Here is a 16846-nt window from a genome sequence, read left to right on the forward strand (position 1 = left end):
ATGCAGGGAAAAACCCTCAAGCTCAAAACTTCACAAGAGAATCGAAGCAGAAAATAGATATAGCCCGGGCATACTTCACAAGAGAATGGAAGAAGTGGGCAGACAAGAAACGTCGCCCCCTCCAATTCCGAGCAAGAGATCAAGTCCTCATCAAGTTGAGACCAGAACAGATCAGATTTCACAGCTGAAAAGACCAGAGACTAGTTCAAAAATATGAAGGCCCGGTTGAAGTCCTTAAAAAGATCGGGGCTACCTCCTACATTGTTGCGCTACCCACATTGATGAAACTCCATATAGAAATTCATGTGAGCAACTTGAAGCCCTATCACCCTGACCCGGACAACGACTAGCGAAATGTAATCACGAGACCAAGCATCGATCTGAAACAAAGAGACAACAAAGAAATAGAGAAGATCCTAGCCGAAAGGGTTAGGAAGATAGGAAGACCTGTACGGATGATTCGTGAATTCCTTATCAAATGGAAGAATCTCCCTACGGACGAAACTAGCTGGGAACGCACCGAAGATCTGGACTCTGCCGCTGCCCACATCGCCAGGTTTAAAAGTAGTCAGTTGACAGGGACGTCAACCAATTAGGTGGTGGAGGATGTCACGGTCATGCTCGTCCAAGGCGTGTTGCCCATGGCCGCATGCCCATGACAAGCCCAACCCTTTATGTCTTTTCATATTCTAGTATTTTGTATTTCTAGGAAGTATGACATTTCAGAAATATCATGTCTAGGCTTGTCAGACATGAAATTCCTTAGAATGTACTATAGGGGGATACGACTAGTTGTCAACTTCTCCCTACCCAAGGTTATATACTGTGAGCCATTGTTATTTCTCTCTTGCTTGCTTATATAACGTCTCTTTCAAAAATCTCTCTTTAAAAAATCTCTCTCTGCCCTCATTTTCTAAAACCTTCTCTTAAAACTGAGGCCAGAGGCTCGAGCATACTTCGCTTGGCCGTAGGCGACGCAAGAATGAATTGGAAAGTAAGTGTCGCACAATCGCAAGTTCACTGCCATGAAAAGTGCGATTGTGACACTATGCACGAATCGAGGTAGAGAATTCACCTCAGCGAGCTTCGGTAAGTACTATGATAAGCTCGGCATGCAGCAACAACTAACGGCGCCCTACTCCCCCCAGTAGAACAGGGTGGTGGAACGCCAAAATCAGACCATCATCGGGACAACAAGGTCTTTGCTGATGACGACTGAGATGTATGGGAGATTCTGGGGAGAGGCGATAATGACGACAATTTACCTCGTCAATCATTCACCAACGCGATGCCTCGATGGGAAGACGCCACACTAGGCCTGGTACAACAAGAAGCCAGCGGTACATCATCTCCGAGTGTTCGGCTGTGTTGCATACATGAAGGTAGTGCGTCCCCACCTCGCCAAGCTCAATCCCAGGGGGCTGAAAGTCGTCTTCATCGGCTACAAACCAGAGAGCAAGGTGTATAGACTCTATGATCCTGCGGGGGAGCGAGCTCACGTGTCTCGCGACGTCATCTTCGATGAAAGCACCTTCTGGCAGTGGAACGACCTGATCGAGGCAGACGACAACTCAAATCAATTCACGGTGGAGTAACTCATCACTAAGCCAGAAGAAGGAGGAGTCCAGCATTAGGAACTGTCACCGCCACCAGCAGTTGCACCCCCTGAACCAGTGGAGTTCGCAACTCTACGAACTGCAGATTCGACGCTGGATGCCAATCACGATGATGATCTGGTGGCCAGGTACCGTAGGATGGAAGACGTAGTTGGAGGAGGTGAACCACCCGGACTGGCGCTGCACGAACTCAAACAAGAGCTGGCTGAACTGCATGCCATCAGTGCAGATGAATCAAACACCTTCGCCGAAGCAGAAAGGAACGCATGCTGGATGAGGGCAATGCAGGAGGAGATGACATCCATCACCGAGAACCAGACGTGGAGTCTGGAAAACATGTCACCGGGACACCGAGCCATAGGGCTCAAATGGGTCTTCAAATTGAAGCGTAATGAAAAGGGAGAAGTTGTAAAACACAAGGCCCGTCTGGTGGCGAAGGGCTATGTCTAGAAGCAAGCAGTGGACTTCGAAGAGGTACTTGCGTCGGTGGCAAGGTTAGAATTCGTCTGCCTTTTGCTGGCAATCGTGGCACATTGCTCTTGGGAGGTCCGCCACATGGACATGAAGTCCACTTTCCTTAACGGAGAGCTGAAGGAGATCGTCTACGTCCAACAACCACCTAGCTTCCTTGACAACGACAAACCCGGTAAGGTACTGCACCTGCACAAGACACTCTATGGGCTTCGGCAACCACCACGAGCCTGGAACACGAAGCTCAACAGTACCCTACTGTCACTAAAGTTCAAGCACTATGCCTTTGAGCATGGCATGTACACGCACGGCCACGGCGAGCAATGACTGATTGTCGAAGTGTACATAGACAGCCTCATAATCACTGGAGGCGACATGGAAGTCCTTAAAATATTCAAGAGGGAGATGTCAAAGAACTTCAAGATGAGCGATCTCGGCGTACTCAGCTACTACCTCGGCATCGAAGTGCAACTGAGTACTGCCGGCATGACCATCTGTCAAAGTGCGTACGCAAAGAAGCTGTTGGACACTACTGGGCTATCACATAGTAACCTTACAAGAACGCCAATGGAGGCCCGACTGCGGCTGAGGAAGGCCGGCACTACGACGGCAGTCGACTCCACCAATTACCGCAGCATTGTCGGGAGTCTGCGCTATCTGGTAAACACACGCCCTAATCTTGCTTATTCCGTTAGATACGTGAGTAGGTTTATGGAAGCACCTAGGGAGAAGAAGCATCTAGTGGTTGTCAAGCACAACCTGCGTTATGTAGCTGGAACTAGAGGCTAGGGTGTGAGATACTACAAAGGGAAAGGAAATAAGAAGTTTGAGCTGGTCGGCTAAAGTGATAGTGACATGGCAGGTGACATTGATGATTGTAAGAGCACCAGCAGGATGATTTACTTCCTCTTAGGCGACGCGATCTGCTGGCAATCAACAAAACAAAAGGTAGTTGCTTTGTTTTCTTGCGAAGCAGAATACATCACCGCTTTGACGGCGGCAACACAAGGGGTCTGGCATGTGCGACTGATGGAAGAACTCATCGAAAGAGAAAGCGATCCACCAATGCTATACGTGGACAACAAAGCTACGATCTCCCTGATCAAAAATCTAGTTTTGCATGACCAGAGCAAGCACATAGAAATAAGATTCCACTACATCGGAGAATGTGTAGACCGAGGGCTCATCAAGATTGATTTCATCTAAACAGAGGAACAGCTTGGAGACATTTTCACCAAGTCCCTGGCACGGGTAAAATTTGAAGAACTACGCTCAAAGATCGGAGTTTAAATAATAAGGTAGATATACCACAGCTTTTAGAAGGAGATTGTTAGATAAGAGCTATGGTTTCCTTAGATTTCGTTAGTTATTTTTTACTTTTGAAAAATCTGAATTAACGCTCTCCGTTTAATGGAAGAGAGTAATTTTTGCGGGCCATTTTGACCAACTTTGGGCGCAAGTTTGTGCCTACTACTTTTCATTTTAAGATTAAATTTGTTATTTAAACTATTCAACTGATTAAGAAATAATCATCGAGTCTTGAGCAAAATATTCTCACTCTTTGTTTTCCGTTATTTTTTTTCTTCGAAGAATATTTCCTTCGACCTGTTTTTGCTCGTCGACGTTTTCCTCTCAATTGCCAAAAGTCAACAGCTAATGGGTTGTATAACGTGGGGACACATTTCCCATGCGAAACGGCTAGGAGAAGTAAGAACTGATCAAGTTCATCGGTCCCCCTTCTGGGTTAAGAAGGGTTTTGTTATCTCTCCACCATATCTTTGCGTCCTTTGGTAGGACGAGTGTTGCACAGGCGACCTTTTGGTTCTTTGGGCACTCCCTAGACTCAAAGGTAGTTTCTACCGCTACAATCCACATGTAGGCTTCTATGGGGTCTACTAAGGAACCAGTGAATGGTCGAGGGTCATATCTCTTGAAATCCCTTATCCAGTTTGAACATCTTACAAGTTGTGGAGGGTTTACTGGGGCGTTAGCCTGAGCATTGGCATGTGCCTGTGCCAGCGCATGTGCTTGGGCCTGTGCTTGAGCTTGTTCCTGGGCCTGTTGTAGATTGGCTTGTTCAATGGTTAGCAAGGTTTGAATTAGGGCTTGGATAGAGTCACACATTAACTTAGTATTAGCATCTACTCGGCCTGCTAGGGTGCAGCTTCAGGTGCGGCTTGAAGTGGTAGGGCAGGCTGGGGTTGAGGTTCTACTTGTGGTGGAGGCTGAGCTTGTAGTGGAGATAGAGGAGATAGCTCAACTGGTGGTAAGACTGGGGGCGGCGTAACTGTTACCGACCCAGTCTCTGATCTTTCTTGAGGTGGGCCCTCTACTGCCACACCTCGTCCTATTTCTCTACAACGGGGTCGCCCCCATCCTCATCCTCCTCTTCCTCTTCCTCGTCCTCGTCCTCTGGGCATGGTTCTATAAACCAACATAAAGAAGCTTAAGTTTAAGGCCTTAATACTATGCATATATAAATAACAATATACACACTATACAATACATCGTAATGCCACAGAAGTAAACATTCATCATGCTATACATCATATCATACTCCCAACAAAATTACTCAGCATGCAACACGTCACATCATACTCTTAAATAAATACGTGAAATATCACAACCATTTCAGTAATATCAACATAAAAATGCATGCGAGTTTTAAAACGTTTCTCTTTTCTTATCTTATGCAAAGCGTACCTGACGGTGATGGGGCATAGATGTTGGGACTGTGGAGCGTGCCAAGCCTACATCGTAGGCTAGTCTACAAAATTTAAAACCTAGAGCTCTGATACCAACTGTAACAACTCTAAATTTCCACATAACTAAAGTCGCCACTAACGTCTCATGCTCATCTCTAATGCATAATATAAATCTAAGAATGCTCATCTTTATTAGTGGAAAAATTTTAAACTTCAGAATACGTTCAAACATTAGAAAACACTATCGGACTTACGTGTTTCAAACATTATACTGAAGTTCAAATTAAGATAAAAAAAAATTACAAATTAAATAATTAAAATAAATGAAATGCAAGCACCCTATCCTAACCAAGTCTAGGAATTTAAATATGCAACTATCCTATGCACGCGCCATAGTCTCTCATCACGATGCCACCGTCAACCGTACATGGGAGCCTTGCCTTTACCTGAAAAACAATATGACACACTCGAAATACTCAGTAAATGACCCATCTATAGGGGTCATGCTAATGCAAACACATGCAGTCATGAATTAGGGACCTATCTTTAATCATCTTAGGGGTGCCCTCCAGTCTCGGACAAATTGGATGTGTAGTACTTCCCTACACACAACTCACACATGCGAGTGTGAATCTCCAGGGCGCTCGCACACCCCCTGGACCCTCTGGTCAAGCTAATCAGTAGCGATGTCCGGAGGTCAGCGGAACCCTATAGTGTCATGCGCCTCATGAACACCCTCATCAGTGTGCATTCGCACCTATGCGCATTCGCGCTCATCATATGGTGCGCGTCCGCACTCATCATCTCTAGGGGAAGTAGCCCTATACTTATGAATATACAATATGCATGAGGTCCATCTAAATCCATCATAATGTCTCTTCTGACACAACCCTCTAGTCTCATCTCTTTGTTACTCTAGATAACACATACTCTTGGATATTTATATTATTATCATTTTCACGCTCTTAGGGTTGTGTCCTATGTCGATCTAACGACATGATGGAATATGGTACTCATCATCATATAGCATGCTCAATATGGAAAACATCATCATATTAAGGTAAACGTCATGCAATCATCATACTCATCATATTGCCACAAAGTGCATCAAAATAACAAGTACGTCATTCATCAAAATATATATATACTGCACACATCATCAAGTATCGTAACCCACACATCATCATAACTCATACATCATCATAACTCATATGCCGCATCGTACGACATAGTTCATACATCATCATAACTCATACAATTTTTAGCCTATCCTATAGTAAGGCCACTTACTTGGTTAGCCTTGGCCGAAGTACTCCCTAAATAGCTAAACGTAAGCTCCCGTTTCGTGAGAGCTGCTTCCTACGTTGCCGGGGTTTGTTTCCTATCACACCGTTCACCACTTTCCATTAGTATTTCACAATTAATTTACCTATAATTTAATAAATTTGAAATACAGCTCTAAAACGGCCTCGGATACCTTAATCGGGGGCCAAAAACAAATCCTGGAGGGTCAAAACAGTGAAAAGCGGGCTAAAAATAGGTGAGTCGAGCCGAACAGCCGATGGGAGCCACCGGAGCGTCACCGGAGGGAGCCCGAGCCATTTGCATCGAGCCGAGCCGAGGGACCACCTGCGCCGCTGTGTGACACGTGGCAGCAGCAGAGCGAGCCACATCGTGAGGTAGCGTCGGGTCGAAGCGCGGGTCGCAGTTCGGTTCGGGTCGTGGTTCGAGTCGCGGGCTGCAGAAGGCTACTGGGCCAAGACTAATCGTTGGGCCTCCGCTTACTAGGCTGGGCCGCAAGTGTTTGGGTTACAGGCTGGCTCGATTGGACCGTGGGTCTGGTCTCGGGTTGGTTAAACTGAACCATAGCTTCTGAGCTAGTTTAAGGTTTGGGCTGCTGTAGTTGGGCTAGGCCGAAGGCAGAGGCCGAGGGAAAGAATGGGCTGGCCCTCTCGGGTTTTGGGTTCGGGTTGACCCAGATCTGTGGACCTCGTCTTCCTTACCCGACTTCAACTGATTTTTTGGCAAGTTTTCTCTCTCCTTCCCGCGGCGTTTCTGTTGCCGATTTCGGTTCTCTTTCTTCCTTTTCCTCTTTATACAGTCATCCTTCTTTCTTTTCTCGGAGTTTTGCGGCCTAAAAGTTCCTAAAACCACAGATCTAAGAACGATTAGGAAAACTCAATTTTTTGACCTCGGTTACCGATGACAGCGCTTACGAAAAAGCACAAAACGCACCTTGAATTATTGTGCTTTCGTTAGGAATCCTTCTCGTGGTGGTAACTGATCGTTTGGTGTCGGTTTTCGGGTGGTTTGAGGGCTCGTCGGAGAAACTGAAAAACTCGCCGATGTTTATCCGAAATCTCTCTCTCTCGTATTTTCTTTGTTTTCTCCCGTTGCAGGTATCCTGATAGGTGCTGGGAGTCGTGGGCTGAAGGCTGGGCGTGGTGTGGCTGTCGTTTCGCGTGGAGTCCGCGAAACTCGGTGGCCACCGGAAAACTCGCAAGTTTTCCGGTTACTAATTTTTTTTTTCGTTTTTTTTTCTTTTCTTTTTCTTTTTCTTTCCCGGGTCGTTACATTGTCTTTTTCAAGAAATTCAATAACATTTGTTAATGAACTTTGTTAAATCAAAAGTACAACATTTGTTAATGAACTTTGTTAAATTCGTTCAAACCCAATTTCACACTACTATCAAGATAGTACAATAAGACAATGTGACTGAATTCCTATCTTTGCAACCATTTTTTTACTTCTTGGGGCATTAAATTTTAGTGCACTTGTGTCTATACTCCACAAAAAAAAAAAATGGAGTCATAGAACGTAAGCATTGTCATATCTTAAATATAGTTAGGCCTCTTCTCTTTCAGTCATAGGATCCACTTAATTTTTTGGGAGAGTGCATCTTAACTGCTGTTTATCTTATAAATAGAACACCATCACCATTGTTATCTAACGATACATCATTTTAAGCACTTTACAAACGACCACCTACATTTCATCATCTTAAAGTTTTTGGCTCTAAATGTTATGCAACTGTAGTACATCCTAAGCAAAAATTTGAATCTTGGGCAATTCCTTTTGCTTTCGTAAGATATTCTAGTGGTCACAAATGTTACAAGTTGTATGACATACAATCTCACAAATTCTTTATCATCACTGATGTTAAATTTTGTGAAAATGATTTTCCTTTTTCATTAGCTTTACAAACTTTGACAAACTTTGACACATAAACTCTTTCAACTCCCATTTTACCACTCCCTAATCCATCTTACTCAAATATTCATTTTCCTCTTATTTCGTCATCTACTTTACCTTTTGTTCATCTCCAGATTCACCCACTAATATCAATCATATCTCACTTGATACATCAATTCCACTCTAACGTTCTACTTGTACCAAACAGCCTCCAGCTTGGCATAATGATTATGAGTCTTCTTCTGCAACCAATCATTTAACATTTAGCTCAAGTCACAACACTAGCACCAGGTATCCTCTTCATTATTACCTTTCATTATCTCATCTTTCTCCTACTCAACATGCTTTTCTAGTTTTTATTACAGTCCAAACAAAACCTAGAAGCTATGATGAGGTAGTTGGTGACCCATTATGGCAGCAGACTATGAATGTTGAAATTGAAGCTTTGAAACGTAATCATACTTGGTTTCTCATTCCTCTACCACCTGACCATAAAGATATTGGCTGTCGTTGGGTGTACAAGATTAAATACAACCCGAATGGTTCTGTTGAACGCTATAAAGCTCGATTGGTAGCAAAGGGATACACTCAGGTTGAAGGTATTGATTACAAAGAGACATTTTCTCCTATAGCGAAACTTATTACACTTTGTTGCTTACTCACTATTGTTGCTACTCGAAAATGGTTCAATCATCAGTTGGATGTTCAAAATATCTTTCTCCATGGTAATCTAGACGAGGAAGTCGTTGATAGGAGAGAACACAGTATGTCGGCTACATAAGTCTCTTTATGAGTTAAAATAGGTTTCTCACAATTGGTTCTCCATATTCTCGACCACTCTACAAAATGCAGGCTACACTCAATCAAAAGCCGACTACTGTTTATTTACTAAGAGTAGAGGTATTTCTTTCACAACAATTCTTATCTATGTTGATGATATTCTGTTAATAGGCAATGATCTCAAAGAAATACAACATCTCAAGACTTGTTTACTCGAGAGATTCTTTATCAAAGATTTAGGGAATTTGAAATATTTCCTAGACATTGAATTTTCTCAATCTAGAAAAATAATTTTTATGTCTCAAAGGAAGTATGTTTTAGACACTCTTCAAGTCACAAGTCTTATAGGAGCACGTCAAGAAAAATTTCCTATGGAGTAAAATTTGAAGCTTTCTTTAACAGAAGGAGAGAAGTTGAATGATCCAAGCAAATACAGACGGTTGATTGGCAGATTACTATATTTAACTGTTATCGGGCCTTACATATTGTATTAAGTTTGTATGCTTAGTCAATTTATGCATGAACCAAGAAAACCACATTGGGAGGCAGCTCTTCGAGTTTTGAGATACATCAAAGGTACTTCTGGTCAATGACTTCTACTACCATTAGAAAACAACTTGAGATTACAAGCATATTGCGATTCTGACTGGGGGGTTATCGAACAGACGGTCTATTTTCTAGGTTTTGCATCTTCTTGAAAAATTCAATTATTTCATGGAAGTCTAAAAAGCAAACCAATATGTCTAGAATATAAGCAGAATCCAAGTATCGAGCTATGACAAATACTTATGTAGAGTTAACTTGGCTAAGATACATCCTTTAAGACTTAGTTGGTCATATATTTTCTACTCGAATGGTTGACAATATATTATTTTTTTCTTATTTTTAGGGCTTAGTTGGTAACTTGTATTCAATTTAAACCGTGTGAATATTAATTAATGAAAATTGTACTTTCAATTCAACTTTTGTTATATTCTTGATATGAAAATTCAAAATGTATTTCATTTTTGTTTTTGGTAAGGATATATTTATATATATATATATATAATAGAATAAAGTATAGGGATTAATGTGAAATTTAAAATTGAAAATAAAAATAATCAAATTAAATTTCAATAAACAAATCTGGAGGGAAAATGGGTGAGAGCCGGACGCTTCCCTCCAATTTTCCCTTACATTTCCTCTACTTTCTTCCTTCCATTGTCATTCTCTTTTCAGAAGAAACTTCACCGTAAGCTTCTTCAATCTTCGTCTTTGAATTCCATTTCAGATAATAAATTTGGCGTCGTCCGATGCAAGGAAGAGGAAGTTTGAAGCGAACCGCTCGCTGGATGTTGTTCCGGCTCGAATCCGCCTCCGATTGGCGGATTTTACTTACTTGACCAGTATTGAGATTTGTTACTCGATTCCTGTTCGTATGTCTTGATCAAGCTTCGGCTGCTAGTCGTGGTATTTGATTTGAGATTTGCGTTCCGATTTGGAATTGGTTTGGATTTTGGAACTTGACTGATTGTTATTCTAGCTTATTTGTAGAATGCGTCTGGAGGTTGCGCTTTAGAATTTGTGATTATGTTTTGGTTTATTCGCGAGGTAGACAACAATGGAAGGATTGAAGTCGGATGTGAATTATTGCAGTGTTTAATTCGTACGAAGGAATATCAGAGAGCGGCCATCAGGTACTTCGTTCGTTATGTCAGAATGGTCAATTTATTTTGATTCAGTACTTCTCTATTTTATTTTATGGCAATCATTAACTTGAATAATATTATCTCATTGTTTCACAAGGAACTAACCCAGCGTACCAACAAATTTGGTACTTATTTCTTGATTGTATAAATAAAATGGTGAATTTTATTACATCAAAATAGGTAGTTTCAAGCACATATGTTGTTTCTTTTATTCATTTATTTATTTTGGAAAGAATATATTGTTCCAATTGATTGGGATTGTGCATTTAGGAGGAAAAGAAAAAAGTTAGTTAATAATTTTGTATGTTGTATATACGTCTGTGTTGGTTTGTTAGAAATACAAATTTGGTGACGAAAAGCAAAAGAAAACTAAAGTTTGAGTTGAGTATCCCCGTGTTGTTGGGCTTCAATTGCCAACTCTTCCAACCAACGCCCGTATTTGAGGCGTCCCACCCACTCAGCTTTCGTGTGGTCACACATGGTGGGTGGTGGCGAAAAGAGAAAGATTTAACTTTTCCGTTTCCCCTGGCTTAAAGAAAGCATAAAAAGTAGAAGATCTTAGATATAAAAAAGTGGAAAGACAAAGCTATCAATCATCGAAACGCCAACAAATGGATCCATCTCTTTTAGCCGTCTGCCCCTCCCTCCTTGCTTTCTTTCCTGCTACTTATCTCTACACCCTTATGCTGCTACCACGTTAATTCAAGACCAAAACTCTCTCTTTCTCAATATGTGAGTGTGTTCGGTAGTAGGCCATACCTCCCACTTATTAACTCATTTCTGCTTTTCTAAGCACACATACTTGTCTTTCTCTGTATACAATACCACATGGTATGGGCGTGCACGTATATATTTTACTAAAATAAAACCCCATCCACCATTCATCGTATGTTTGTTTCCTTTTTTGGTTAAACAATACAAACTCCAGATTCCTGCTTGCTTCTTTCTGTCTTCTTTCGTCTTCTTCTTCACTCCTAACTTTTGCTTGCTCTTCCAACTCCTGCACTTACAATCGGACTTCTACACAAGCGTAGGAAGGTACGTTTTGTGCCCATCAAAAACCTTCAAACATATTTTAATAAACTCGTATGATATCAAGAGTTGAATTCTTTAGGCTCTTCTTCTACTCTACTTTCTTATTCATTGGAGGTCTGTCTGCCTTGTTGATGTAGGTAATGGGTTCATTGGTAAATTTTATGACGTGGGTTTCTCTTTTGTTCTTGATTTGATCGAGTGTTTCCGTGCAGCTTCTACCCCTCGTCGATTAGATTATAAAAATTAATTTCGTTGGAACAAATGGAAGACGAAAACTCAGATGCTTCTTCAAACAAAGCCCCCTCTGTTTCTCAGGTATAGAAACGGACCTACAACTTAACTCAATCCCAACCTTTTTTCCGGTTTTGTTCAAGGTTTGAATATCCCTAAACGACTAATTGCTGCAGGTGGTAGAACAGTTGAAAGAGCTGTGGGGTATGACCTTACCGGTAACTACCATGAACTTCTTGGTATTTCTTAGGCAGGTGGTCTCTGTCTTGTTTTTGGGCAGAATTGGTAGCCTGGAGTTAGCAGGTGGTGCACTTGCAATAGGATTTACAAATATCACAGGCTATTCTGTTATGGTGGGTTTAGCCGCTGGGTTAGAACCCATATGCAGCCAAGCCTACGGAAGCAAGAATTGGGATCTCCTCTGTCTTTCTCTGCAACGCATGATCTTAATCCTCCTCGTTGCAACCATACCCATCGCCTTTCTCTGGATCAATCTCGACAATATCATGGTATTTTTAGGCCAAGATCCACAAATCACAGGGATGGCGGCTATTTACTGTATTTATTCTCTTCCAGACCTTTTAACAAACACCTTGCTGCAACCATTAAAAACATTTTTAAGGTCACAAAAGGACACGAAACCCATGATGTATTGCACTCTAGTAGCAGTTGGCCTTCATGTGCCTCTGAACTACGTGATGGTGGTGGTGCTGGGGCTGGGAACGCAAGGAGTGGCGATAGCTTCGGTGCTAACAAATATGAACATTGCGGGGTTGATGTCAGGATACGTGTGGGTATGGGGGAGGAAAGGTGAGATGAGATGGACGTTGAAGGTGGGAGAGGTTTGTGGAGGCGTGGGGCCGGTGCTAAAGTTGGCTGTACCGAGTTGCTTGGGAATATGTTTGGAGTGGTGGTGGTATGAAATAGTGACAGTGTTGTCTGGTTATTTGTCCAACCCAACGTCGGCTGTGGCCGCCACTGGGATTCTCATCCAAACTACAAGCATGATGTACACAGTACCCTTGGCTCTGGCTGGTTGCGTCTCCGCCAGGGTAAGTTTTCTCTCCAATCTCTCAAAATCTTTACAAATTGCGAATATACTACGCCACATTTATCCCAACATTTGGCAATTTTCATTATGATTATCTTTGCGTATTATGAAATTGTTAATTTTGATAAGTAACATGCTAGTTCATCATGTCAAACAGGGCAAAGCACTTACATTATTCTTGTTTAACATTTCTGTCAATTGTACAGTTTTTCAGTCATTATCGGTCATGGTCAACTGGTAAAACCCTTCAACTCGGTAAAATTATATACCGACAAACTTGCACCAATAACCCACGTCAGATTCTAACCTATATTTTTTTTGATATGGAACCTTTCATTTTCAGCCGTCTCTTTCTCCTTTGTTTGGTTATTTTGTTTTCTTACACGGATGTTTATGTACTCCATATCTTCAAAAAGGCATGAGATGCTTAATGCGTTTTCCCACTTTAGATTAGACTTTAGTGGTTCTTACCCTGAAGGATGGTCTCCTTCCACCGCTGCTCCTGCACGGGTACTTCTCTCTAAAGGTACCACACTCTACTGTCCCTGTATTTTATACAAATTGTTTCGCTCCTTCATCTTCACCGCGAGAGCTCCCATCAGTTAGTTATCAAGCTCTGTTGCAAGAGCTTGCTTTTTTGTCCAGCAGACCGACGTTCTATCTCTACACTAGATCTTTCATCACTCGGCGGTTTAGGGGCCTTATTTTTTCTCTCACTGAATCAATGTTGTACTAATTCTAACACCAATTTTGCGATTCATATTTCCAGCAGTTTGATTCAAGTAAAGGGTATTTGTTCTTTAAATTGAAAAGGGGGAAGTTATTTTGTTCATCTTTTTCATCAGTAGGAGTCTCTTCAGTCGTTTTTGTTTACCCGTTGTTTTCGTGTTCGTGGTTCATTTGTTGAGAAAATTTCTTCGAAGCAGTTCCTTATACTTGAAAATGAATCTTGCTCTCTAATTATGGGTGATGACAAAGGTGTAAGCTGTAAAGGGCTTATGCAGCAGCCTTCTAATGTACGGGGGTTGGAGAACTGGGAAGGAGGTGGGTGTGCACGTGTACGGAGGGATAGAGGTTTGGCTCCCTGATTATGATATAGTACGAATATTGGTCGGTTTGTTATCCTTCGTGTCAACATCCGTTGAAAATAACGTGAAGTCCAGAGCACTAAAGTGCTATTTACGGAGCAAAATCAGGGTGTGAAAAATAAGAGTATGTGTTATTTAAGTAATTGGCACAACTCACTACTCTGCTTGGTAAGGTATCTTTCATGAAATTGGAGGGACATATCATATTCTCACCGCACCTAGGGCTCTTTGATTGCATATATATTTCATTTTTCAGTAAATTTCTCATAGTCCATAGATTTTCTTAGGATATGATGATATGATATGATCTGATGAGATTGGGCAGGTAGGGAATGAGCTGGGAAGTGGAAAGCCAAAGAAAGCGAAGGTTGCAGCGGTGGTGGCATTGGGATGTGCATTTGTAATAGGCGGAATCAACGTGACGTGGACGGTGATTCTGAGGCGCACATGGGCCAGGCTTTTCACAGATGATTCGTTGGTTCAATCATTGGTGTCTTCAGCTTTGCCAATCATAGGCCTGTGTGAGCTTTGGAACTGCCCCCAGACCACGGGATATGGCATCCTGCGTGGCACTGCCCGCCCTGCTGTGGGCGCTCGTATCAACTTGGGGTGTTTTTACCTGGTGGGCACCCCTGTGGCTGTGGGGCTGGCCTTCGGGGTTAGAGTTGGGTTTGTTGGGCTTTGGTTTGGGCTGCTGTCGGCCCAGGTCGCCTGTGCTGTGTCCATGCTCTATGTGGTTCTGGCGAAGACTGATTGGGAGGGTGAGGTCTTGAAGGCGAAGAAGCTGACTGGTTTGGAAATGAGTGCCACCACCAACGGCAATGGTGCAGAAGAGGAAACCAAAGAACTGCTGGTTCATGAAAATGGGCATCAACATATTGTGTTGTAGGGAAGAGAAAAAATGATGTGTATAGTTTCTTTCCAAGCGATAGATTGGGCGTTGTTGGTTGGGTTAAGGCTTTCAATCAGTTTCTTATTTTGTTGCCTCTCAAAACCTTTTCTTGTTTCTTTTTTCTTTTTTCTTTTTCTTTTTCTTTTTCTTTTTCTTTTTCTTTTTCTTTTTCTTTTTCTTTTTTTTGACTGTTTCGGAGAGAGTTTGAAATTATTCCAAATCCCCTACACATAAACAAATAACAAAAACAATAAAAAATCAGCGGCGACAATGCTTAACTCAAGCCACCATCGCCGGTTATCAGTAAAGATCCACGCCGATCGTTGGGGGCTGAGCTCTGACTGGCTACCCTCCACGGTGCAGTTGGTGTCCACGGTTTGGCGCCATCCAATGGGCTTTGCCGGAGGTTACGGTGGGTTGATTGTGCCGGCAAAGGATGAATTACACAAAAAGAGAACTCAGCCCAATCAGGCCGTACTGGGCCGCCTGTCGCAGGCCGGGCCTTTACCGGGCCGCGCGTCCAGGTGGGCCCGATCTGGTCGCGCGCCCTTGATAGGCCGCGCGAGGGAAGCGCAGTCTCCCTCTTCCCTGTTTTCCTTTTTCTCCTTCCCTTGCCTCAGAAATCGCCGACTCTTTCCCCTTCTGTCTCCCTTCTCGATTCTCTCCGACAGTCACTGCCCTTAAACCTCGTACATCCCACACGAAACTTCGATCTTCTGTCTCTCTCCGTTCACAAACGACTCAAGGTTTCCGGCGTTCTCAGGTGCCCTTCTCTCCTTTTCTTTTTTTGTGAAGTGGCCTCGAAAATCAGCGGCTGAGTGGTCCTTTCACCGCCAAACTTCTGACGTAACGCCGACGGCAGTGTACGGTGGCGTCTGCCACACGTTTCCCCCCCCCCCCTTTTTGAGCTTTGTTTGAAATCAGGCGATTATCCGTCTTCTTTCCTGGGTGGGCATATTTTGTTAGAAAAGTTAGAAGAATTGAAGAATGGTGAGTTTTAAGAACCGATACTTGGTGTTTGAAGTAGTGTTGGATCCCAATAAAGACGTTGCAACAGATGATCCTATTATCATTACCCAATATAATGTCTCAAAAGCAATCAAGGACAGTATTCTTCTCAACTTCGGGGAGTGTGGCTTTGCTTCCTCACTTGGATCTTTTCAAGGTACATAAACCGTGTCTTTCTAAACAACATCGCAACCTCTGTATTTGTATAGCCTAATATTTGTTCTTGCCTTGGTGTTTATGTAGTTAGGTATGTAAATCCAATCACAAAGCTGTGTATCATTAGAGCCTCTAGAGAGGACTACCAGAATGTATGGGCTGCAATTACGATGGTGAGGAGTATCAGCAATTGCCCCGTTGTATTTAATCTACTGGACCTAACTGGTAAGTTTTTTGGTTAGGATCATCGTTTATGTTGCTGACTTCCAATTTGGGTATACACAATTGTGCTTGTACTTCAAGAATATAATCAGAATATGAATTTTGAACTTGTAAATAAGTTTAAACTCTTGTTCTGGGTAATTTCAATCCTTGTCTATTTTGTGCTGCACTGATTTGTAATAGAATTGAAGAAATGACATTGAATGAATGCGTTTTGTTTTACAGGAAATAGCAGGGCTTGCAAGAACACCGCCTTGAGGCTGGATGAACTGAAATTTGAGCAGTACAAGCTTATGGTTGGACCTCGTATCTCTGATGGCGTCAATCTGCAAATGCAGAACTGTCTAGAGAAGATTAGAAGTTTAGATAACTGATTTGATTGAATTTTGAATTTGATTTCATATTGTTCACAGCTCAGCCCCTCTTCAGGTGTGTTTTTGCTACCGTAGTCTGGCTCTTTATATGGGTATGATTTTCGAATCTTTCATATTAGGAAGAAAGATATTTAATTCTGACAATATTGAAGGTGTTCATAGTTCTTTCATAAGAATGATGTTGAGAATGTTTGAGACTATGCCAAGCAGTTTTCTAAGCTTATGTCAGATGTTTGTGACATGTTTAAAAAAGACGAGGTTTTTTGTTTTGTCAAGAAATTGAAGTTGTGAGAGAAATTCAAACGATATGAATAACGAGTTCATGACCTTCCTATGG

General features: G+C 42.3%; 2 protein-coding genes across 4 annotated transcripts; both read left to right on the forward strand.

Moving 5' to 3' along the window:
• The first annotated feature begins 10767 nt into the window (after positions 1–10767).
• Positions 10768–14845, forward strand: LOC111438385 (protein DETOXIFICATION 54-like). Of its 3 annotated transcripts, XM_023076291.1 has the most exons (8): positions 10768–11490; positions 11567–11624; positions 11700–11802; positions 11895–12770; positions 12976–13006; positions 13113–13295; positions 13793–13843; positions 14187–14845. In XM_023076291.1, exons 3-8 carry the CDS (start codon positions 11749–11751, stop codon positions 14744–14746), a joined length of 1755 nt encoding a protein of 584 aa, XP_022932059.1. In that variant the 5' UTR covers positions 10768–11490; positions 11567–11624; positions 11700–11748; the 3' UTR covers positions 14747–14845. The 3 variants fall into 3 exon arrangements, with proteins under 3 accessions (XP_022932059.1, XP_022932060.1, XP_022932061.1); XM_023076292.1 differs by lacking the exons at positions 11567–11624; positions 13113–13295; positions 13793–13843 and having other exon boundaries at positions 10771–11490; positions 12976–13063; XM_023076293.1 differs by lacking the exons at positions 11567–11624; positions 12976–13006; positions 13113–13295; positions 13793–13843 and having other exon boundaries at positions 10776–11490; positions 14183–14845.
• A 38-nt stretch (positions 14846–14883) lies between these two features.
• On the forward strand, positions 14884–16631 carry LOC111438386 (probable ribonuclease P/MRP protein subunit POP5). The gene is made up of 3 exons (XM_023076294.1): positions 14884–15914; positions 16001–16138; positions 16361–16631. Exons 1-3 carry the CDS (start codon positions 15737–15739, stop codon positions 16507–16509), a joined length of 465 nt encoding a protein of 154 aa, XP_022932062.1. The 5' UTR covers positions 14884–15736; the 3' UTR covers positions 16510–16631.
• Positions 16632–16846: the final 215 nt, after the last annotated feature.

The sequence above is a fragment of the Cucurbita moschata genome, unplaced genomic scaffold, assembly GCF_002738365.1.
Source record: "Cucurbita moschata cultivar Rifu unplaced genomic scaffold, Cmos_1.0 Cmo_Scf00074, whole genome shotgun sequence".
Classification (NCBI taxonomy): domain Eukaryota; kingdom Viridiplantae; phylum Streptophyta; class Magnoliopsida; order Cucurbitales; family Cucurbitaceae; genus Cucurbita; species Cucurbita moschata.

Excerpts from the sequence above, each read along its gene's own strand:
- LOC111438385 (XM_023076291.1), top strand. The coding sequence starts at position 11,749 with ATGGAAGACGAAAACTCAGATGCTTCTTCAAACAAAGCCCCCTCTGTT. Across the intron at positions 12,771-12,975 it reads CTGGTTGCGTCTCCGCCAGG|TTTTTCAGTCATTATCGGTC; the intron begins GTAAGTTTTCTC and ends TCAATTGTACAG. Across the intron at positions 13,296-13,792 it reads ACGGGTACTTCTCTCTAAAG|GGTTGGAGAACTGGGAAGGA; the intron begins GTACCACACTCT and ends CTAATGTACGGG.
- LOC111438386 (XM_023076294.1), top strand. The coding sequence starts at position 15,737 with ATGGTGAGTTTTAAGAACCGATACTTGGTGTTTGAAGTAGTGTTGGAT. Across the intron at positions 15,915-16,000 it reads CTCACTTGGATCTTTTCAAG|TTAGGTATGTAAATCCAATC; the intron begins GTACATAAACCG and ends GTGTTTATGTAG. Across the intron at positions 16,139-16,360 it reads TAATCTACTGGACCTAACTG|GAAATAGCAGGGCTTGCAAG; the intron begins GTAAGTTTTTTG and ends TTTGTTTTACAG.